The sequence below is a fragment of the Bombina bombina genome, chromosome 3 (genome assembly GCF_027579735.1).
Source record: "Bombina bombina isolate aBomBom1 chromosome 3, aBomBom1.pri, whole genome shotgun sequence".
In the NCBI taxonomy this organism is placed as follows: Eukaryota; Metazoa; Chordata; class Amphibia; order Anura; family Bombinatoridae; genus Bombina; species Bombina bombina.
In genome coordinates, this window is record NC_069501.1 from 707,428,071 (window position 1) to 707,453,475 (window position 25,405).

Sequence of the window (25,405 nt, forward strand, 5' to 3'; positions counted from 1 at the left end):
TTTTTTAATTAAAATACTGCAAATATGTAAATTCTCAGCTTGCTGTTGTGCTAAACCAAAGTGTAAAGTACAGTTGTCAAAAGTCAGTAACATGACTGTTCTATGAAAGCTCACTGCTTCTGTCAAAGGATGCAACAATACACGCTCTTTAATATATGGGTATATTAATTTGCTACCAATATAATGTACAAAGTCAACAAATCAAACAAAAAGCTTGCATGCTAAAAAAGTAGGTATGGAAATACAAATAAAAAAAGATTCATAAGATGGTAATTTTTGATAAAACCATTAAAACAAACCAGACTGATATCCCTTTAGAAATAAAATAATAAAAACTCAATGTTGTGTATAATCCACAATATGGTTTCCAAAAAGTTAGGCCAACGCTGAGCTGTACAAAAGTGTATGATCCTATTTGGAAATGGTTAATGCACACTTAAAGGGACACTAAACCCCAAAATGTTCTTTTATGATTCAGATAGAGAATACAATTTTAAACAACATTCCAATTTACTTCTATTATCAAATTTGTGTCATTCTTTAGATATACTTTGTTAAAGAAATAGCAATGCACATGGGTGAGCCAATCACACAAGGTATCTATGTGCAGCAACCAATCAGCAACTACTGAGCCTATCTAGATATGCTTTTCAGGAAAGTATATCAAGAGAATGAAGCAAATTAGATAATAGAAGTAAATTAAAACGTTGTTTAAAATTGCATGCTCTTTCTAAATCATGAAAGAAAAATTTTGGGTTTCATGTCCCTTTAAATAAGTTTTTAAATGCCACAAGTGTCTCTGATTACACCCTTGTGACATTTAAAAACGAATTAAAGTGTGTATCAACCATTTGTAAAATAACTTAATATATTCCACATAGGATCCATACACTTTGATGTACAGCTCAGCGTACGCCTAATTTTTTGGAAAACATATTGTGGATTATACACATCATTGACTTTTTAATGTGAACCAGTGTCACTTTATTATTTGTCACTTTATTATTTGACTTTTAAAGGGATATCAGTCCTCCTAAAGTGACAGTCTACACCAGATTTTTTGTTTTAAAAGATAGATAATCCCTATTTTACCCATTCCCCAGTTTTGCATAACCAACACAGTTTTATATTAATACTTTTACCTCTGTGATTACCTTGTATCTAAGCCTCTGCAGACTGCCCCCTTATTTCAGTTCTTTAGACAGAATTGCATTTTAGCCAATCAGTGCTGACTCCTAGGTAACTCCACGGGAGTGAGCATAATGTTATCTATATGGCACACATGAAGTAAAGCCCTCTAGTTGTGAAAAACTGTCAAAATGTATTCAAATAAGAGGCGGCCTTCAAGATCTAAGAAATTAGCATATGAGCCTACCTAGGTTTAGGCTTTCTACTAAGAATACAAAAAAAACCACACAAAGCAAATTTGATGATAACAGTAAATTGGAAAGTTGTTTAAAATGACATGCCCTATCTGAATCATGAGGTGGGGGTTTTTTTTGGTGTTTTTTTTTTTTTTTTTTTTTTTTTTTTTTTTTAAAACTAGACTGTCCCTTTAAGTTTGTGTACCCATTATTACCACTATAGCCCTTTTTGTAGGAGATCTCCTTTAATGTATTCTTCACTTTGACCACAGAGGAGGTCAATTTTCCTCTTAGGAGAGAAGTTTTAGGAGCCACATAGTGTTTATTAGCGCAGGTGTTCTTCACGCCATTAGGATGTTCCATGTCGTCCTAATAGTGCTGGGCTTTAACACAGTTATGACGGCATGGAACGTCCTACCTAATACGGCGTCCTGCAGCCTTCTTTGACACAAGCAGTAATTGGACTGGGGGGCGTGCGTAGCAGCCTAGGCAGTTCCCTATGATCCGATCCCAGCCTTTAAATCACACAATCGCGTGATTTCATTTTTAAAGCAAATGTTTACACACTCTACAAGATGGCTGCACCCAGTGTAAAAATACAGACCTTTACTAACTGGTTTCTGTAATAGGTTAAAATTTAAAGCAAGCTGCATGCAAAGATATAAAAAAAACAATAGCATGATGAGTAGCAACCATGCTACTGTAGTTGTATTCACCAGTTTAATGTCTCTTTTAAAGGACATAGTTTAGGTTTACTTTTTTATAACCTTTCCCTTGTTCATAGGAGATCCTATAAAGCTTCTCTTGGTGAGACTGCAGTTGCCTGTGATTTTGGACCACTTGCTGTGATCTCAAAGGGCTTTGGACTAAATGGAAAAGAGACTCACGCCTACCCACTCTACATCCTGTATGAAAATGGAGAAACCTTTCTGATTTATATTGACCTTCATACGAGGTATACTTTGCCATGTTGTACCCAGGTGGTTGTTGTAATCTCTACCTTCCAACAGTTCTTTGTCCTAATTCTAATAAAGTAGTTTTATATTCTAAGTATCCATTTAACCTGGACATTGTTTGTCATAAAGTACTGTTAGATAATATGCCAGGTGATTTTATTATTTTTCTTCTTTATCTATTTCAGTGCCAGCAATGTTGGTAAACTCCTGGGCCCACTTCCCATGCACCCTGCTGCAGAGGATAACTATGGCTTTGATGCATGCTCAGTTCTCTGCTTGCCTTGCATTCCTAACATCCTAGTCATTGCTACCGAATCAGGTCTTTTATATCACTGTGTGGTGCTAGAAGGGGAGGAAGATGATGAACAAATGGTATGTTTCCACTTGATAATTTGTCGTCCATGCTTTTACATGTTATTGGTTAGCTATGATACTGGTAGATCTGTGCAGACTTGTAGAAGACTAGGCTCTTTATTCACAGCCAGTAGTAGTAATGTGGTATAAGCTTAAAAGAAAATATATAAATGTACATTTTGCACTTTTTTTTTTCTTTCTGCACCACAAGTAGAGAACTATTGTTATTGTCAGTATATTTTTATTTGGCTCACACTACAAACACAAAGAGATCAGCTTCAGAAACAAGTAGACCATGACTCCCTTTTAGTGCCTCTTCTACATAACACTTACATTTTTAATGTTATGCCCCATTTTATTTTTTACAGTCAAATACATCTTGGAATTCTGGTTCTGATTTACCATCGCTGTATGTATTTGAATGTGTGGAGTTGGAGCTGGCATTGAAGTTAACAACTGAGGAAGAATATACTCTTGAGTCAGAGTTCTCATGTGCAATTAAACTGCACAGAGGTAGGAGACTTCCTCCTATTTGAATTATGCTAGCTTTGTGTTTAGGGTTTGTCAATGTTTTGTAAGTCAACTACTTCAAGCTTTGTTTGAGTGCCATCTTGTTGCCCATAGCATCAAAAATATGCACTTGTTTTAACCTTAGTGGAGAGGATCACCCTCCCACATGCTCTACATTTGTTGCAATACACGCACAAATATGTGGTATCTGCTAGTTTGCTTTTGTTGGTTCTTTAGATTAGAAGTGATTCATTTTGTTTTTTTGTGTTCATAAATTGTTTAGCCTGACTCAAAATACAAACTCCATTTCAAAGGTCTTTGTATGCCCAGTTTTTGCTATTATTTTTTTTTGGGGGGGGGTATATTTGGGTCTTTTTTTACAACTGCGTAAATTCCTCAATCATCTGTGAGCTCATATTACAAGTTGAAAGTAAAGTTGTTGTTTTTTTCTCACTAAAGTGCAAGTTACCAGAGCTAAAGGTAAACTAATTCCATTTTGAATTTGCTAGAAACTTACCAGTTACGCATAACGAAATCACTAATACGATGGCTATTTAGTAAGTCTACATCGATACTGTTGTACAGTGTAAAATATCAACAGCAATTTGCATGTGTGAAATTTAATCTTTTCACTTCCAAAAGCATAGTAAAACTTGTAAATAATTTATTCATAGATTTGATGTGGGCCTTTATGTGTATACAGTGCATTTGTGTATGATGTGTAATTTATATGCATTATACATTTTTTCTAAGTTTAGATTTTAAAAACATGGTCACCCTTTTCCTGGTTACTTAAAGTGGGCTTTTAAAGGGACTGTAAACGCCATAAGATTTTTTTTATTTTTTTAATATAAAATGTGTAGTTTTTTATAATAGGGAAAAAAACTTTGCAATATATTTTCATTATTTGTTTTGCTCCCTTTTCATGTAACTTAGCTCTGAAAATTGAGCCAGAAATCACGTGAACCTGTCTGCATCTTATCGCAAATTGTGGGGTGAATTTGCTCCCCATATTTATTATAGCACAAAGGAACACTTGTGCAATACTGCCCCCTACCCTCACGCAAGGGTGTGGGCTTGTCAATCAACCCGGTCAAATGAATCCTGGGTGATTTTCATCTGCCAACTCCAGTTTTGCGGAAAGGGTTTATAAAGCAGTGGTTTAAACCGCTGCTTCATAAATATCAGTTGCAGGCTCAACTGAACGGGCCTACGACCAATTGGAGCATTATTCTATAGCAACACAGATATGTCTTGAAATTACATTTCTCGAAGTTGACTCAATTTTGATGGTAAAAGTTGCAAGTTTTTACAAAACCCCCAGGTAACTTTGCACTCTCCAATGGTTTCTGTGGGAGCATTTCGCAAACTCTCAGGGACAGACCCTTAATAGTATTCCTGAGGGCAGCCCTTGTGAGTGTCAGCATGGTTTTTAAAGCCTGATCTGGCAAAGTTTTTAGAATCAGGCCCTAAGTATTGGTATTACTGTGTATACAGTGAGAGAAAAGATAAGAAGGATAACAAAAATATCTACTGAATGCTAAAACGACTGAATTTACAGCAGTCTTGCAAAAGGAGGCATTATGTAAAAAAATGTATAGTTAAAACAAACTAATGAATACAAATTATCTATATAGGTCATGGTTCAAATAACACTGGCACCACTCTGTACTGTACTGTTGTGTGTGTGACGATTAAGCTTTTCCATCCATCCGTCACAATGGGGAGGGTGTGGGCATGAAGGGGTTAATAGCATGCAGCTTCTGATTTCCTGAAACCTTTATCTCTAGAAAGGACATAAAGGGACACCAAATTAACCCCCAAATCCTACCTACACCAACCCAGCTTAACACTTGCTGCCACCACCAATCATTTTTAATTAAAATGGTGTCTTGGAAACCCAATAACTCACACAATTAAAAATTAGGTAACGTGCCTTTTTAACCTTGACTCTTCAGAGTGTGAAATCAGATATTAGAGCCCAAAGACGGAATTTGATTTTCTATATGTTTAATAACAAAAATACCAATACAGGTTACACTGCCAAATAATAAAAACATTCAAAATAACATATATGCAAAGATGCAACGCTTTAAAATAAAATGGGACATAATAAATAAACAATTATCAAATTCCTTTATGTATATGGTGAGAACCTGCTTCAGTAGTTGTTGTTGTTCCTTCTGGTCCCTTGCAAGTTCTGCCTAAGTTTTGGGTAACATTCAGTTCTAACTTAGTGTTTCCTTTGTCTTGTCAAGGCGCCCATGCCCTTGTTATAATTTACGATCGTTCAACCATTCATAGCCAGCCTTAACTCGCACAGTATCAAGAAGTACCATGCACCAAGAGGAGGGGGGGGGGAGAAGGTTGTTTTTTTTTTGTTTGTTTTTTTTTAAGACCACAGCATTCCTGAACAAACCCAGATTTTACACACAGAACATTTCAGATTAACCTGGCAATGGTGAGACATACCACCTCTGTTGGGTAGCCAATCCAGGTATAAACTACTCCTCATGAGTGTATCATGACAATGTGTGTGTGTTTTTTTTTTTTGTTTGTTTTTTCTTAGTTGAGTGCCCCTTTTTTCACTTGTGTAGTGAATAGTATTTGCAGTGGTCACCATAAGGCTCTGCTCTAAGGTAAAATTTGACTCCTTGATGTATATATGCAGATCAGTTGTGTGGCAGCAAAGTGCGTTTGTTTGAACTACTGTGCTTTATTCCTTCTGTTCCTCTGCTATATCACATGCTCGTTACCTTGTAAATTAATGTTATAGTAAGAAGCATTTTCAGTTGTAATTTTGCTAATTTTTTTTTTTATTTTTTTTTAAATAACAGATCCTGTATGTCCATCCCGATACCACTGTACTCATGAGGCTGGTGTTCACAGTGTTGGGCTGACCTGGCTCAGGAAGCTGCAGAACTTTTTGAGCTCAGGTGTGTTATATTTTCTCCTAGGTGTTGTTGATTTGTTTAACCCAAAAGCTAAGTCTGGCACATAAGACTTAGCTAGTTACACATTTTCGAGGGAGCCCGTGTAGGGGATTTTGTATATAAATGTAACATTGTAAAGTGTTGGGAACCAGAAATGAAATATTAGAGGCCTAACTTCAAGAATTGGTGATATGATTAAAGGGACACTATAATGGAAAAAGTACACACTTATTTGTTACAGCATGCAATTTGTGCACAACAAACCCTCTCAGTAGCTGTAAGCATTGCAGCTCCCAAGCTGAACACAGCTTGGGATTGGTTGGTGGGGTTGTGCAACTATAGCTGTACATTGGCTCTTCTGCTATTTGCTTTATCAGTGTGTTTAACCCCCTTTTCAGAGGGTTAAACAGAGTTCCAGTGTGAGTATGGCAGAAATGCTCTAATGAATTAATATTATAGTATGTAATTTTTCCATTGCATTGTTCCTTTAAATTCATTGTCGCTAATGTTGTGATAAAAAGACTGACTTATTGCTGGTTTCTTGCAGGTGAAGAAGATAAGGACAGCTTACAGGAGTTGGCAGAAGAACAGAAATGCTTAGTAGAGCATATATTGTGTACAAAGCCTTTACCCTGCAGGTAAGCTAGTTTCTTACTATAACTTTCTTGTTATAAACAATCTATAGTTATAAGGACATTAAACACAAAATAAAGAATGACGCATTCAAAAAGATTAGTCTCAGAATAACATGTAGATTTATTTTTTAAAGTTTCATTAGCTGTTTAAATATGGACAAAAATAAGTTTTAGTATCTAAAAAAACCGGAGCTGCCGTGTTGTAACTTAGATTACTTTCTCTGCAGTGGCCAATTAGAGACGGTTATAAACAGGTCACTAGGGTGTGCAGCCAATGGCTGTGTGGAATATAACAGTGTTCTGCACTTCCATTTCTAACAGGACCTGAAAAGCTCACAATTTTTTATTTATTTTCATGTTTTTAAAACTTTTGATGTATTTAAGAGTTATACAGTGCAAGGTAAGGGTATATAACATAACATTGTAAATAAACATTTAAGTTACAAGAGTTCTGAACACGTTGATTGAGACAAAAACAAAGGTACCATTGCATAAGCTGGAGCATGAAAGGTTATACCAATATTGCATAACATTCCTCATGAGAGGGATTATTTGTTGGAGATTGTTTACTTTTAGTTTACACGTTGAGAGTAAGAGGTGTATAGCCCTAATGCAGTGTTGAGAAGTGTGTAATGTTGTTCAGATATTCTTCCCAGAGAAAGCAAACCGTGATAGTCCTCTATGTGTTTAGTTTGTGTAAATAATTTTTTTTTTTTTTTCATTTTATATTACCATCTCAATTTATTTAATGTCCCTTTTTTAAAGGGACACTAAACCCAAAATTTTTCTTTCATGATTCAGAGCATGCAATTTTAAGCAACTTTCTAATTTACTCCTATTAATTTTTCTTCTTTCTTTTGCTATCTTTATTTGAAAAAGGCATCTAAGCTAAGGAGACAGCAAATGTTTGGTTCAGAACCATGGACAGCACTTGTTTATTGGTGCTGTCCAATCAGCAAGGAGAACCTAGGTTGTTCACCCAAAATGGGCCGGCATCTAAACTTACATTCTTGCTTTTCAAATAAATATACCAAGAGAATGAATCAAATTTGATAATAGGAGTAAAATAGAAAGTTGCTTAAAATTGCATGCTCTATCTACAAATCACAAAAAATAGAAAAAAATAGAATATGATTGAAGAGAATACATTTGTTTACCTTTTTAAAGGCTGAACAGTAGGCCTTTTACTGAATGTCAAACACTCTGTGAGAGAAATTCATGTTGTTCCTTTCATCTTGTGCTTATTTTCATTATGATGGATGTTTTGTTGCTACAGATTACCAGCTCCGATTCAAGGTTTCTGGATCATCTCTGACATTTCCCTTGGCACCTCTATGATTTGCATTACTAGTGGCTATGAGTGCATCACCAGACCGTTGTTGTATGTACTTCCATTTTATTGTGAAAAATTACTGTGTTATTGTCAAACCAAACAAAATATATGATAGAAATCTCCACTTGCTGATAGTGAAAGGGAATTGGCTTTGGAAAGGAAGACCATTTTGTTTTTAACTTTAAAGGGACAGTAAACACCTTTTTAATTACAAGATATTGCTGTTGTGTTGCTATAGAATAACATCGGCCACATCTGGAGAATTTAGCACAGTGAATCGAAGGATCATTTGTACACAAAGTAAAATAGTTCTACATATGAAGATTTAAAATATAGAAAGGGTCCAAATCCCATGTAAAACAGGGCAAAATGTTAAGGACCTGTTGTGATGTAGAACATTGTATTGTGTTTGTGTAAAATGCACTTGCCTTCATTGAACAGAGATCTATGTTTTTATGGATTTTTATATATATATATATATATATATATATATATATTTTTTTTTTTATCTTATAGAACACAAGTCCTCCAACCCATTGCACCTCCACTTTGCTCTCAGATTGACAGTGTAGCAGAGCCCCTTGCAGATGTTAAAGGGAGCTTCGAAGATCACATACGAGGCATTCTTAGGCGCAACTCGGAAAATCCTCTATTGTTAAAGTAGGTATATGTGGTAAAGTATAATTTTTGCTTGTTTGATATAGAAGAAAAGTATAAATGTAACATTTGGTGTATACAGAGGGACAACTGAGACCTTTATTTCTTAATGTTAATACATTTCATTGCTGTTTGTTTGTATTTATCATGTTTTATTTTGCTCTACGTTTATTTCAAATGTGTGTTGCAGCTCATCTAACAAAGACGCAGCTCCTCCACCTGAGGAATGTCTTCAGCTATTAAGCAGAGCGACACAGGTTTTTCGTGAAGAATATATACTGAAACAAGATCTAGCTAGAGTGGAGATAGAGAAAAGGTATGTACATTTTTTTTTTATTTACTAGATATTTAGTTACCTTTCTAGAAATTCTTCCAAAAAAAAAAAAAGCGTGTAGCTCAGTCTCTTTATTTTAGTATTAACAAATCTAAAGAAACTTCATTTATTTGCTTTACTATTCTTCAGGGTGAAGTTGTTGTTCGCACAAAAAGAGAAGCAGCTAAAAGATTTACAGAAATGTAAAGAAGAAAGGTATGTTAAAATATTCTCAAAAACCCTGAAATACCTCAATCTGTTCAGTATTTTGTCAGTTAACCATGTGGTTAAAGGGACATGATACCCAAATGTTGAAGCACTTGAAAGTGATGCAGCATAGCTGTAAAATGCTGACTAGAAAATATCATCTGAACATCTCTATGTAAGAAAGGAAGATATTTTACCTCATAATTTTGTAAGTATTCACATCCCATTGTAAAGGGACTTTAAGCAGCCAGTCAGGATGCTTGTCTAAGGACTCGTAAGGGAGTGTGCATCTGTCTTGTGCAGGCACAGTCATGTTATTTTCCTATTTAGTTTAGGTAAGTTCTATGAAATTTTAATGAGATTTCAGTGAAATCTCATGAGATCAAGCAAAGGCAAAGCATTACCTCAGCGCACTGCTGATGCCGATTGGCTGTTTTTGATTTTTTGTTTTTTAAACTTGCAATTGGTCTTATAGAGATGTTAAGGTGATTTTTTTTTTTTTTTTTGTCAGCTTTTTATAGTTGCATCACTTTGTCACTTCATGAGGGAATAGGACAAGATGGCCAGCACTTCAGAATTCAATTTCCTGTTCTATAAAATGGCATCAATACCCATTGTAGGTAGCTTTTTTCCTGTCTTACAGACAGGAGAGGATACTCACTGCTGCAGAGATCAGTGGAGGTAACTTCATTGATATTTCCCAGCAGCCTCTGCAGAGTCTGCTTACCAGGTTCTCTTTGTTGTTGTTTTTTTATTACATAAAGAAATTACAAAATGTAACTGTCTGCTGCTTGTATTCGGTTTTATTTTGCATCCTATAAGGTTTTCTGTTATGTCTACCCAGGATGGCCCATAAGAGTATTATGTTATTTAATCAATGTTGAGATGCACTGTTTTCTAAATGTGGGCCTGCGTTATGGGCATGCATCCTTCTATATGTCTCAGAATAAAAAACCTAAATTATGCTTATCTGATCATTTTCTTTTCTTCCGATGGAAAGAGTCCACAAATGCATTCATTACTTTTGGGAAATAAGAACCTGGCCACCAGGAGGAGGCAAAGACACCCCAGCCAAAGGCTTAAATACTCCTCCCACTTCCCTCATCCCCCAGTCATTCTGCCAAGGAACAGTAGAATAAATATCTGGGTGTAAAGGTGCCAGAAGAATAAAAATCAGACGCCCCACATAGAAAAAGACGGGTGGGGAGCTGTGTACTTTTTCCATCGGAAGTAAAGAAAATTATCAGGTAAGCATAATTTGTTTTCTTCCTAAATGGAAAGAGTCCACCGCTGCATTCATTACTTTTGGGAAAACAATACCCAAGCTATAGAGGACACTGAATGCCAAAACGGGAGGGTACAATAGGCGGCCGATTCTGAGGGCACCAGGCCTGAAACCACTACCCAACAAAAAACCCCGCTTTTTCCGAAGCCAAGAAAACAAAAAGGGAAAAAGGCCCCAAGGACACTGACCAGCAGTTAGCCCGGAAACCTAGCAAGAGACCGCAACATCAGACACAACTGAGCCAACAATCCTCCGGGAGACACCGTTGCCCTACAGTCGGTCCCCCACTACACACTAGTGAAGGGAACCCCTGTGCTCAGGTAAATACCACATGGAGACCGTCGACAAGGCCGTAGACCTAGAGATCTAGCTAAAGGCCCAACATAGTCTCAAGGCGGAGCCAGCAACTTTCCAAATGGACAGAACAACCCAGAGAGCGTACCTCTCTCCGAAATAGGTTAACCCGTCTGTCCTAACATCCTGAAGCCAGGAGAAGCGCTAAAATAGGGACCACACTTCCAAAAGATGGATATAAGCCCCCCCCCCAAGAAGAAGGGGGCCGGAAGGACAGAGCACCTGCCCCCAGGACACAGCCATAGGCTGAACCGAGAGAACAATTCTCCAATGCCCTGACCTGGAAGGAATCCCCTGAAGAATTTAACTGGCTAGCACACAGATCAAGGAGCCATAGCTGCAGTGGTTCCACAGTGAACCCCTTTGCTTACAGAGCAGCGAAGCCATCACACCCTTTCAGCTAGCCGACCAAGGAAACCGACCAGGGAACCCGACCAAGGCGAAAGGCAACCCCAGGGGGGGTATCGGCACCCAGAAAACCATCGGCACCCAGAAAACCTGGTCAACTGAACCAGTTCAACTAGCCCAACCAAAGGACACCGCCCAAGTTTCCTGGAACTGGGGAATCCCGGACCAGCTCTAGATCCTAACAGTCCGGTACAACTCGCAACGGGATCCACAAAGGAAATGCTGAGAAAAACCTCAGCCACCTGAAGAACCAGAGTGAGGAGAGGTCCGAGGCCCCCCCCCCCCAAAAAAAAAAAAAACAAGAACCCGGAAACTGAAATCTCCCCCATCTGATATAAAACTAGACCCCCAGGAGATACCATACAATGTCCAAAGTAAAATGGACTGCAAGAAAAACTTGCAAGTTCTGACCAGAAGACGAGACCAACGCTCCAAGAGCTAAGGAAGCAAAGACAGAAAAAAAGGTTACTAGAGCCCTAGGCGCAATAGCCATACTACGACCAAGAAGAAGGGGATACCTCGAGGATAAAGTCACTCGAACAAAGGCTAGTCTCCACATCACCCCCACAAAATCAGAGGAGAAGATGAAAGGAGGATGCAGAGCATCCCCCAGCTCCAGGGGAAGAAACCCTAAACAGAGCTCAAGGAGACCACACTGCCCATATCCCTACAAAGGAATCAACTCCCAAAGGGAACCAGGTCCCCCGAAGGAACCTGAGGAACGGACGAAGTCCAAAAGGTCTTAAGGGAGAACCACAGCAGGAACAAGTACAATACCTGAGCCTCAGAAGACCAAACCGCTCAAAACAGCGGTAAGGAGGCGCTAAGCTCCCAATCCTCCCAAGAGAGGAGGAAACCTTAGGCCCCAAGAGAGTGACTCCGTGGAACTCCACTGACCCGGTCACCAGATTGAATGCTGAATAAGGACAGACACAATCCTCCCAGCCATACTGATCCTTTTAGAGTGCTTAACTGAACTTGTAAAGAAAAACAAGAAAACACAAATAATAATGTGAGCACTCGGCGCCCCACCGGACCAGCCAGGCAGAACAGGCGCCACGTGTCTGAATAAGGACAGTAGATCTGAATCCCAGCAAGACAAGCCGCAGCAGGGGTTATAACTGTCAAGTTGGCTAAATCCTCCCTCAAAGGGGAAGGTAAAACAGACAAACCTAGGACTAATGTGTCCCTTAACAAACTTCCGAAAAAGCAACCAGAGAGAATCGATCCCAGAAGTTCCTGAAGGAAATACATAATCAAAATTAAGACATCCTAACCGGATAAAAGAAAATATAAGGCAACCCGCAGGTTAACACCCAGGAAGAAAGCAGGCATACCCGCAGGACCAGCCAAACGGAACCCCGATCTTCCAACAAAAAACTGGGAAAGATCTCAGACAATTTGGAAATTACGTCATCCCCTCATGTCTAACGAGGTGAGCCACTTGAAGTAGAAGACTGCGGATTCCCAAATCCGTTAAGGATAGGATCCTCTAATAACTCAAAAACGTGTCTGAGTAAAACACGAAGACGCGCTATTCTGTAACGAAAAGACACAACATTCAGGGACAGCTACACCCGCAGGAAACTGTATAGGCCCACCCGAGGCCGGTAGACCCGGGACGATCGGGCACAAGCGCAAAGAAACGTCTGGACTTTGCAGACGCATAATTGCCAAAAATATGCAAAAAGCAAAAACGAGCTGCAACCTCCGGGGGGAACAAGCCAGCCTGTAGGGAGCGGTAGGGAACTCGCCTCATGGAGGACAGAACCCCCAGAGGCGGATGGCTCGGCAGACCTCTGATTCCCCGGGCCCGAGGAACAGGGCGCTCTAATACGGCATATCGAACATAACTGATTGACCTGTGTCAATGGGGCCAATTCGCATTCTCCACAAGTCGAAGAATCTGAAATTTGAACAGTCTCAGCATCAGAATCCTCCATAACTAGATAAAGAATATAATATGGACTAAGAAAAAAACTTAAACGGCACCTGACACCCACAATGGCTGTGGAACTCACCACCTCCTAGAACCAGACACAAGCAGACTCTTAATTTTTCCCGTCGCCACACGATCAGGAATGTGGAAATGGAAGACCAGAACGTAAACACATCCAGTTACAAGGTGAACCGTACAGTCCAAAAAAAGCGTGCCCAACCATAAGGTTGCGTCACTTCCAAAGGCCTTTATGTTCTAAGCCAAGAGCCCAGTTAACACTAAACATAAGCAGATTGAATCACATAACAAACATGATTAAAAAAAACCCTGTTCAATAATCCCCCTTGGGAGATATTAACCCTCGATTCCAAGATACCAAAGGAGCCTCACTGAGGCCCTATCATTAGACTTAATAAGTCCCGCAAGATAGTTCCTTACGGGAAAACATAATAAGTTACAGTACATTCTGATGAAGTAAAATTTAAACGATCTTACCGGAATCTACGCCGTAGAACTGGAACACGGCCCTTCAAGTGTGACGAATAGTAGCAGCGCCTTCGCCATGGACTTGAGAGAAGAAAGCAGGCAGCGAAGCGTAGTTAGACAACGCTGATTGCTTGTGGAGCTGTTAATGAGTCGGGATGGTTTCGCAGAGAGACCCTGCATCTCCGGACTCTTAACTTTTTCATCCAGGCCCTCACTGAGAGACTGATAGGATTACTTAAAACTCCCGTCCCATGTCAAAGAGTACTACCTTCCATAAGTGACAAAACAAACTTCTGACACTTCTTTGCCAGCCTCCTGGGACGAAAGGCAAAGAATGACTGGGGGATGAGGGAAGTGAGAGGAGTATTTAAGCCTTTGGCTGGGGTGTCTTTGCCTACTCCTGGTGGCCAGGTTCTTATTTCCCAAATGTAATGAATGCAGCTGTGGACTCCTTTCCATTTAGGAAGAAAAAGTGAATTGTTTGAAAGTTTTTTTAGCTATATAAATGGCTTTTTTTATGGGGGGAAACAAAGAGAGTAACTTAGCATTGTGTTTATTTCTCATCTCAGCCATTGTGCAAGTCTATATAGTGATAGGAATCGAATGCAAAGTGAGGAAATTGGATTTAGAGAAATAAAACATCCATGGATTGCATTGGACTGATATTTGGGTTTAACCTAAATGCCAAAAGTTATACTCCAGAGAATCAAGTATATGAATCGTTTGGTGTCGGTATGACATGCCAGAACTAGATGAGGAGCTTGCCTTTTCTAATATTGTTGAACAAATAACTTTTAACATGAATATATTTTCAATAATTCCAAATGTTAAAGCTGGTTGAAATTAAATTGATTGGGTTGCCACTTTAATACTAAGGTTAAAGGGAGATAAAAGTTCAAAAATGAATATGCTATAAGGTATTGGTGTTTTATTATTGCACTGTTACTTGCATTAAAGGGACAATAAACCTGTTGAGATTGTAATATAAAATGATAAATCATATATAAATAAAAACCTCTGCAATATACTTTCTTTATTAATTTTGTCCCTTTTTCCTGAAATTCCATTCTGAAATTAAGATGTTCGTTTCCTTTTAGAAATGAAAGTGCAGAACACTCTGACCTATTTATAACTGCCTCTAATTGGCCACAGCAGAGAGGGAAACCTAAAGTTACAACATGGCAGCTCCCATTGTTTTATAGACGCTAAAAAATATTTTTCATTAATGTTGTCACTATTTAAACAGCTAATGAAGCTTTAATAAAATGCATCTCTGTTATTCTCAGACTAATCTTTTTCATTGAATGCATCATTCTATCTAGCATTTATTTAGTGTCCATTTTATACTTTGTTTAACCTCCTGAAAGGGGGTTACAAACATAGTAAGGCATTTCTGCTCTGGAGCTGACTAAAGCTAAGACCTAGCTGAACACATGGTGAGCCAGTAACTATAGGCAATTGTGTGTAGCCACCAGCTAGAACCAAGTAGTATCTTGTTGATGGTATCATTATTAGATAGGAGAACTGGTAGAGTTATGATAGCTCATTGCAGTAAAAAATTTTTTTGTGTGTGTGGATGTTTTGGATCCCATAATTAATTCTTAATATTGGCAATTGCCAAATTTTAATTCCATTTCCCCTTCCCTTGTATTTTTAAATTTGCATGCTCTATCTGAATCATGAAAGTTTCATTTAGAATTTTGTGTCCTGTTAAGAGGTAAGGAATTGATTGTTTGTACAAAGATTTGCAGAGGATCAATGGATTGAGGTATTTTTCTCACCTCTGAATGTTTTTATTTTATAATATTTTTGTTGTGAAGAGGCATGTTCTCTGCAGACACCAATTCAAAGTAATGAGAACTACAAAACCAAGCATCTGTGATATCTTCTAGATAGAAACATTGTCCAAAATAACCTTACAGAAATCTCTGGGAAACAAGGAAACTAAGACTTAGAAGTGTTTATTTAACCATTCTTTAATTGGTGGGATATTTCATAACATTGTGAAGGAATCTATTCTACTGTGAAGTAAAACCTTTTGCATGTTCCACAAAAATGCTATAAAATGTATATTTTGTTAATTTTTACAGTGTGCTTGTTTGACCTTTTTACCAAAATGTATCAATGGACATATTGCTTTTATTGATTACTGCTTTTGGGCCCTCAGGAAAAGTTTAACAGAAATGGCTGAACGGCTTGCTGACAAGTATGAAGAGGCCAAAGAGAAACAAGAAGATATCAATAAAAGGTCTGAGAACAAATACCCTGTGCTCAGCTAAACACAATGCTGTCCTATTTAGTTTGCATGTTGTCAGTTCTCACTTAGAAATTAATATAATCTTACAGAACACACTGGTAGGATTTCATAGCACAGTTTTGTTACTGTTAAAATGTTTGTTTTATAAATTCAGTTTAAGGGATATGAAACCCAATTTTTTTTTCATGATTCAGAAAGAGCATGCAATTTTAAATAACTTTCTAATTTACTTCTGTTATCAATTTTTCTTCGCTCCCTTGATATGTCCTGTTGAAAAACAGCAACGTATGTGTTGGGAGCCTGCCCATTTCTGGAGCACTATACGGCAACACTATTTCCTGCCATGTAGTGCTCCAGATCTCTTCAACAAAGCAAATTTAATAAAAGAAGTGTATTGGAAATTTTTTTTTTTTTTTTTTATTATATGTTCTGTCTGAATCTCAAAATATTTTTTGGGGGTTTTAAATACCTTTTTAAAATTGGGTGCATTTTGTTGGACACTCACTATTTGATATTGTGTTCTAGGTTGAAACAAGTTTTGCGTTGTTTGCACACTCGTCTCCCTGTTTTATCAGATAGTGAAAGAGATATGAAGAAAGAGCTGCAGACCTCTAATGAGCAGCTGAAGCATTTAGAAAACGCTATTAAACAGGTAAACCTTTGTGCTAACCATATATAGACCAAGTGCAAACTTTACACTACACATAAATAAACCAATAAAATACAACTCTCTCTATACATGTGGCCATAGTTCTCATGCAGAGTTCCAACTCATCTGGACCTGGCACACATGCCCTTTTCCAGTTAGCCCATTTCAGCAAAACCCTTCAATCACTTCCTCTCAGCGTTTCTTTTAATTTAAAATTTTACAGAAGATAGTATAATGTTTCTGTTTAGCAGAAGATAACACGAAGGTGAATCTGCTTCCATATTCAGATATCTTCATTTACATTACCACAAAATCTTGATGCTTTTAACATTGCATTTATTTTTTTTCCCGCAGGTTAAAATTAAAATGGCTTACCAAGAGAAACAGATGGAAAAAGGGAAAAGTCCTCAAAAATCAACGCTTGCCCTTAGTGATAATCAAAAAAAGACAATTCAATCTGTGTTAAAAGAAGAGTAAGTGCTATCAGCCTAGGTCTTATAAAATGTGACCTGCTTATTTTACTGTAGGGAATTGGACAAACTTCACTAGTTAACTTACCATAGTTAGTTAAGCTGAGCTTTTATAATGTGAAAGTAGATATGTACATAGAAACATATAGAAACATAGAATTTGACGGTAGATAAGAACCAAAAAGGCCCATCAAGTCTACCCATATTACATGTTACTTTTTCCTTAGGATAGCCTTATGCATGTCCCAGGCATTTTTAAATTCCTTTACAGTCTTTGTGTTTACCACCTCAAATGGAAGTTCATTCCATGAATCCACCACCCTTTCTGTAAAAAAATGCTTCCTTAAATTTCTCCTGAATCTGCTACCCTCTAACTTTAGATTGCGACCCCTTGCTTTGGCATTTATTTTTTTGTAAAAAATGCTTTCAGCTTCTATTTTATTAAGTCCCTTCATGTATTTGAAGGTTTCTATCATGTCACCTCTTTCCCTTCTATCCTCTAAACTATACATATTTAGATCATAGTCTTTCTTTGTACGTTTTATATTTTAGACCATGTACCATTTTAGTAGCCCTCCTTTGGACAGCTTCTAGTTTATTAAAAAGATATGGTCTCCAGAACTGTACACAGTATTCCAGATTTGGTCTAACTAATGATCTGTAAAGTGGCATAAGAACCTTGCTATTTCTGCTACTAAAACCTCTTCCAATGCAACCAAGCATTTTACTGGCCTTGCTGGCTGCACTGCGGCATTGTGTACCAAATTTTAAATCATCTGAAATAATAATTCCCAAATCCCTTTCTTCTTTAATTACAGTCAGTAATGTACCATTGAGACTATAATTGGCCTTTGGGTTTTTGGATCCTATATGCATAATTTTGCTCTTGGTAATATTAAATTTCAGATCCCATTTATGTGACCAGTCCTCTAGTTTATTAATATCACAGTTAATTTGATCAACTCCTCCTGGAACATCTTCCCTGTTACAAATGTTTGTATCATCAGCAAACAAGCAAACCTTCCCCTTAAGCCCACTTCCAATATCACTTATGAACATGTTAAACAAAACAGGCCCTAGAACTGACCCTTGGGGAACACCACTAGTAACTGATGCCTCATTTGAATGAACTACATTAATTTAAACCCTTTGTCGTCTATCTTTAAGCCAGCATTCTACCCACTTAACAATTTTAGCATCTATTCCAAGGCAATACATTTTGTGAATAAGTTTGTTGTGTGGGACGGTGTCAAATGCTTTGCTAAAGTCTAGATATGCAACATCTACGGCTCCTCCCTGGTCTATTATTTTAGTTACATGGTCAAAGAAATCAATTAGATTAGTCAGGCATGATCTTCCAGCAGTGAAACTATACTGTCCTTTGTCTTCTAAGTTGTTTGTCTGAATGAAAGATACAAGTCTTTCCTTTAAAAGAGTTTCCATTAATTTCCCTGCAATTGAGTCAAACTGACTGGCCTATAGTTAGCAGAATCTTCCCTACTACCCTTTTTATGAAGAGGGACTACATTGGCAATTTTCCAGTCTTTAGGAACAACTCCTGTTAGAAGTGACTGATTAAATACATCGGCTAATGGAGTAGCTATTTACTTACTAGTTCCAAGAACCTGCAACTTTATGGGCAATACAATTTAAATAAAGGGACGTTTCTACGGTGTGAAGAATATATGTTTGCTTTCACTATTAGCAGTCATAAACAAGTTGTTTCCCTTAAAGGGCAACAGACAGAAACCCAGATATTGTTACAGATATCTAGTCGTATTCACAAAGAAGAATTGGCCCCTTAAAAGGACATTAAACTGCTGAATACACCTATAATAGAATAATTACTATTTACCATGCTATTGTTTTTTTTTTTCTCATCTGCCTGCAGCTGTCTTCAAAGTCAATCTCTTATTTTAACCCCTTACAAGTATCAGTTAGTGAAGCTCTGCATCTTCACACTGGGCACCACCATCTTGGAGCTTATATTTGTTATGTAACTTTTGAACTATGCAAAAAAAAAACTGCAGAAATGTAACTCTTCCACTCTCTTTTATGTGAGCTAAACTTAAAGGGACACTCAAGTCAAAATAAACTTTTATGATTCAGATAGAGCGTGCAGTTTTAAGTCTCTTTCCAATATACGTCCATTATCACATTTTGCACAGTGTTTTTATATTCACACTTTCTGGGGAACAAGATCCTACTGATCATGTGCACAAGCTCACAGGGAATATGAATACTAGTCTGTGACTGATGTCTGTCATATGATACAGGGGGCCATAAAATTGGAGAAAAAAATAAATTTGAAAAAAAATTGACAGCTTATATGAAATTCAGAGGTGAATTATTGTCCTTTTATTTTGTACATGCTAAAGGGATAGTCAAGACAAAATTGAACTTTCATGATCAGAGCATGCAATTTTAAGCAACTTTCTAATTTACTCTTATTATCCATTGTTCTTTGTTCTCTTGGTATCTTTATTTGAAAAAGCAAGAATGTAATCTTAGGAGCCAGGCCATTTTTGGTTCAGAACCTGGGTAGCGCTTGCTGATTGTCTAAATGTAGCTACCAATCAGCAAGCGCTACCCAGGTGCTGAACCAAAAAATGATCTGGCCATTAAAGTGATGGTAAACCTTAACTAATCAAATACCATATATTTAATATTTGCCATTAGAAAAGTATATGTGTACCTTTTTTTTTTTTTTATCATCTGGGAAAGGGTTAAATTAGTGCATGTAGTAATGCTTCTATTGCAATGTTATGCCGGCCCACTTGGTTGATTTTTTTTTTTTTTGACAATTCCAGTGAACATCCAATCAACATGTGTGTCATATGACAGTCTTGAAGTCCAGCCCCTTTAAAGCCCATAAAAAGCCTATGTAGAAAGTGGGTAGGACTGCTCTATACAACACAGCCCAGCCAAAAGAGGAAATGAAGGGGGCTAAGGGACAGACAATACCAATTAGGATTATAAATCTTTTATTATGAAATTATATATACACTTCTTAAAACAAAAAGTGGTTTTACTTGCAAACGTATATATTTTTAATTGCAACATTCTTATAGTGTAAAATTTACTATCACTTTAAGCTTACATTCTTGCTTTTTCAAATAAAGATACCAAAAAGAACAAACATTGATAATAAGAGTAAATTAGAAAGTTGCTTGAAATTGCATGCTCTAACTGAATCATGCAAGTTTACTTTTAATTATGCAATTCTACTGCATTGAGTGGTCCTTTAAGTGCAAGGTACAACTGTCAAAAAGCCTGTAACGTCACAGATCAGTGCACTGCTTCTGTCACAGGAGCTATGAGATGGTGGTGCCCAGTATAAAATGCAGAGCTTTACTAACTTGATTCTCTAATAATTTAAAATAAGAGAACGGCTTTAATGAGAGCTGCAGGTACAGGAGGGAAAACTATAACATGGTGAGTAGTAACCATGATACTGCAGTTGCACCCAGCAGTGTATTGTCCCTTTTAAAAGGCATTAAACAGAAGATAAGGTATAAGAACCCATTTTTCCAACCAGACACCATTCTTTTTGCTTTGCCTCTGGACAGGATAGACCATTACCGATTGCTGTGTGACCGCAGTGGTTACCATGTAATAGCTAGCCTGCCCCACTAGGTACCGGTAGATTTTAGATAAAATATAAAACACACAGAGTGGCATGATGCCCCTTCTAGTGGCAGTCACTTGTCTACTAGGTGCATTTTTAAAATGCTCTGGGCTCTAGAGATAACCTAGCACACCATCTAAGATTTAAAAGGGGATGTGACACCTCTTTTCAAAGAGCAGAGAACCATCTTTTCAAACGTGGTGTCATATACCACCTGTCACCTGAGAAATACACAAATATAAAGTAAACAGTTAGGGGTGGGGCTAATTTACTCTAGATAGTATGCACATATTTCTCCTGTTAAGTGTGGTCAGTCCACGGGTCATCATTACTTCTGGGATATTATCTCCTCCCCTACAGGAAGTGCAAGAGGATTCACCCAGCAGAGCTGCTATATAGCTCCTCCCCTCTACGTCACCTCCAGTCATTCTCTTGCACCCAACAAATAGATAGGATGTGTGAGAGGACTGTGGTGATTTAATTAGTTTATTACCTTCAATCAAAAGTTTGTTATTTTATAATAGCACCGGAGTGTGTTATTCATTCTCTGGTAGAATTTGAAGAAGAATCTACCTGAGTTTTTTCTATGATTTTAGCCGGAGTAGTTAAGATCATATTGCTGTTTCTCGGCCATCTGAGGAGAGGTAAACTTCAGATCAGGGGACAGCGGGCAGATTAATCTGCAAAGAGGTATGTAGCAGTTTGTTATTTTCTGACATGGAATTGATGAGAAAATCCTGCCATACCGTTATAATGTAAACTCAGCCTTAAATGCAGTAGATGTAGCTGGTATCAGGCTGTCATGTATGTATATTTTACACTTCAGTATTCTGGGGAATGGTACTTCACTGGATTTATACTGTATGCATAGACTTAACCTAATTTGCAGGGACTTGCAATAGGTTTTAAATAACAATTAATTTATTGAGGTTAAACGTTTTTTTGCTGGCATGTAAAAACGTTTATTTCTCTGAGGTACTGGGTGAAAAAATGTTTTGGGCACTATTTTTTCCACTTGGCAATAGTTTTTGTTTAAATTAAAGCAGTTCACTGATCTCTCTCACTGTTATGTGTGAGGGGGAGGGGCCATTTTTGGCGCTTTTACTACGCATCAAAAAGCTCAGTCAGAGGTTCATTTTCTTCCTGCATGATCCGGTTCATCTCTACAGAACTCAGGGATCTCCAAAGCCTTTTTTTGAGGGAGGTAATCATCACAGCAGAGCTGTGAAGATTGTAGTTGACTGTGATAAAAAACGTTTATTTGTGTATTTTTTTCTGCTGCCTGGGTTAGTTATCCTTTGCTAATGGGAACAATCCTTTGCTAAAATTGTATATTTCTGACAAAGATTGATGCTATAACTTAATTATTTTCAACTGTCATAATTTTTTCTGTGCTTCTTATAGGCACAGTTCGTTTTCATATTATTGTAAATTACTTGAAAAAGCATTTCCAAGTTGCTAGTTAATTGCTAGTGTGTTAAACATGTCTGATTCAGAGGAAGATACATGTGCTATATGTGCTAATGCCAAAGTGGAGCCCAATAGAAGTTTATGTACTAACTGTATTGATGCTACTTTAAATAAAAGTCAATCTGTACAAATTGAACATATTTCACCAGACAACGAGGGGAGAGTTATGCCGACTAACTCGCCTCACGTGTCAGTACCTGCATCTCCCGCTCGGGAGGTGCGTGATATTGTAGCGCCGAGTACATCTGGGCGGCCATTTCAAATCACATTACAGGATATGGCTACTGTTATGACTGAAGTTTTGGCTAAATTACCAGAACTTAGAGGCAAGCGTGATCACTCTGGGGTGAGAACAGAGTGCGCTGATAATATTAGGGCCATGTCAGACACTGCGTCACAGGCGGCAGAACATGAGGACGGAGAACTTCATTCTGTGGGTGACGGTTCTGATCCAAATAGATTGGATTCAGATATTTCAAATTTTAAATTTAAGCTGGAAAACCTCCGTGTATTACTAGGGGAGGTGTTAGCGGCTCTGAATGATTGTAACACAGTTGCAATACCAGAGAAAATGTGTAGGTTGGATAAATATTTTGCGGTACCCGGCGAGTACTGATGTTTTTCCTATACCTAAGAGACTTACTGAAATTGTTACTAAGGAGTGGGATAGGCCCGGTGTGCCGTTCTCACCCCCTCCGATATTTAGAAAAATGTTTCCAATAGACGCCACCACACGGGACTTATGGCAAACGGTCCCTAAGGTGGAGGGAGCAGTTTCTACTTTAGCTAAGCGTACCACTATCCCGGTGGAGGATAGCTGTGCCTTTTCAGATCCAATGGATAAAAAATTAGAGGGTTACCTTAAGAAAATGTTTGTTCAACAAGGTTTTATATTGCAACCTCTTGCATGTATTGCGCCTGTCACGGCTGCAGCAGCATTTTGGTTTGAGTCTCTGGAAGAGACACTTCAATCATCTACACTAGATGAGATTACAGACAAACTTAAAGCCCTTAAGTTAGCTAACTCATTTATTTCAGATGCCGTAGTACATTTAACTAAACTTACGGCTAAGAATTCCGGATTTGCCATTCAGGCACGCAGAGCACTGTGGCTAAAATCCTGGTCAGCTGATGTTACTTCTAAATCTAAATTGCTTAATATACCTTTCAAAGGGCAAACCTTATTCGGGCCCGGGTTGAAGGAGATTATCGCTGACATTACAGGAGGTAAAGGCCATGCCCTGCCTCAGGACAAAGCCAAACCTAGGGCTAGACAGTCTAATTTTCGTTCCTTTCGTAATTTCAAAGCAGGAACAGCATCAACCTCCTCTGCACCAAAACAGGAAGGAGCTGTTGCTCGCTACAGACAAGGCTGGAAACCTAACCAGTCCTGGAACAAGGGCAAGCAGGCCAGGAAACCTGCTGCTGCCCCTAAGACAGCATGAATCGAGGGCCCCCGATCCGGGACCGGATCTAGTAGGGGGCAGACTTTCTCTCTTCGCCCAGGCTTGGGCAAGAGATGTTCAGGATCCCTGGGCGTTAGAGATCATATCTCAGGGATACCTTCTGGACTTCAAATCCTCTCCCCCAAGAGGGAGATTTCATCTGTCAAGGTTATCAACAAACCAAATAAAGAAAGAAGCGTTCCTACGCTGCGTACAAGATCTTTTATTAATGGGAGTGATCCATCCAGTTCCGCGGTCGGAACAAGGACAAGGGTTTTACTCAAATCTGTTTGTAGTTCCCAAAAAAGAGGGAACTTTCAGGCCAATCTTGGATTTAAAGATCCTAAACAAATTCCTAAGAGTTCCATCGTTCAAGATGGAAACGATTCGAACAATTTTGCCCATGATCCAAGAGGGTCAGTACATGACCACAGTGGATTTAAAGGATGCTTACCTTCACATACCGATTCACAGAAATCATTACCGGTATCTAAGGTTTGCCTTTCTAGACAGGCATTACCAGTTTGTAGCTCTTCCATTCGGACTGGCTACGGCTCCAAGAATCTTCACAAAGGTTCTGGGTACTCTTCTGGCGGTACTAAGACCGCGAGGAATTTCGGTAGCTCCGTACCTAGACGACATTCTGATACAAGCTTCAAGCTTTCAAACTGCCAAGTCTCATACAGAGTTAGTACTGGCATTTCTAAGGTCGCATGGATGGAAGGTGAACGAAAAGAAGAGTTCTCTCTTTCCACTCACAAGAGTTCCCTTCTTGGGGACTCTGATAGATTCTGTAGAAATGAAGATTTACCTGACAGAAGACAGGTTAACAAAGCTTCAAAATGCATGCCGTGTCCTTCATTCCATTCAACACCCGTCAGTAGCTCAATGCATGGAGGTGATCGGCTTAATGGTAGCGGCAATGGACGTAGTAATTGTGCATGCTAAGTCAGTGGAATGGGGATTACTCAGATTTGTCCCCCACTCTGAATCTGAATCAAGAGACCAGAAATTCTCTTCTATGGTGGCTTTATCGGCCACACCTGTCCAGGGGGATGCCATTCAGCAGGCCAGACTGGACAATTGTAACAACAGACGCCAGCCTACTAGGTTGGGGCGCTGTCTGGAATTCTCTGAAGGCTCAGGGACTATGGAATCAGGAGGAGAGTCTCCTTCCAATAAACATTCTGGAATTGAGAGCAGTTCTCAATGCCCTTCTGGCTTGGCCCCAGTTAACAACTCGGGGGTTCATCAGGTTTCAGTCGGACAACATCACGACTGTAGCTTACATCAACCATCAGGGAGGGACAAGAAGCTCCCTAGCAATGATGGAAGTATCAAAGATAATTCGCTGGGCAGAGTCTCACTCTTGCCACCTGTCTGCAATCCACATCCCGGGAGTGGAGAACTGGGAGGCGGATTTCTTAAGTCGTCAGACTTTTCATCCGGGGGAGTGGGAACTTCATCCGGAGGTCTTTGCCCAGATACTTCGACGTTGGGGCAAACCAGAGATAGATCTCATGGCGTCTCGTCAGAACGCCAAGCTTCCTCGCTACGGGTCCAGATCCAGGGATCCGGGAGCGGTTCTGATAGATGCTTTGACAGCACCTTGGACCTTCGGGATGGCTTATGTGTTTCCACCCTTCCCGATGCTTCCTCGATTGATTGCCAGAATCAAACAGGAGAGAGCATCAGTGATTCTAATAGCACCTGCATGGCCACGCAGGACTTGGTATGCAGATCTAGTGGACA

The 25,405-nt window shown here is 38.7% G+C and overlaps 1 protein-coding gene across 1 annotated transcript in view; it reads left to right on the plus strand.

Moving 5' to 3' along the window:
- Positions 1 to 25,405, plus strand: part of NUP88 (nucleoporin 88) — a 34,811-nt gene that overhangs the window by 6,452 nt on the left and 2,954 nt on the right. The window contains exons 5-16 of the mRNA XM_053707514.1: positions 2,149 to 2,319; positions 2,506 to 2,692; positions 3,043 to 3,187; positions 6,022 to 6,120; positions 6,665 to 6,755; positions 8,029 to 8,133; positions 8,602 to 8,745; positions 8,933 to 9,058; positions 9,206 to 9,271; positions 15,902 to 15,982; positions 16,517 to 16,643; positions 16,995 to 17,113. Of these exons, the coding sequence (XP_053563489.1) occupies positions 2,149 to 2,319; positions 2,506 to 2,692; positions 3,043 to 3,187; positions 6,022 to 6,120; positions 6,665 to 6,755; positions 8,029 to 8,133; positions 8,602 to 8,745; positions 8,933 to 9,058; positions 9,206 to 9,271; positions 15,902 to 15,982; positions 16,517 to 16,643; positions 16,995 to 17,113 (1,461 nt within the window). The remainder of the gene's footprint in view (positions 1 to 2,148; positions 2,320 to 2,505; positions 2,693 to 3,042; positions 3,188 to 6,021; positions 6,121 to 6,664; positions 6,756 to 8,028; positions 8,134 to 8,601; positions 8,746 to 8,932; positions 9,059 to 9,205; positions 9,272 to 15,901; positions 15,983 to 16,516; positions 16,644 to 16,994; positions 17,114 to 25,405) is intronic.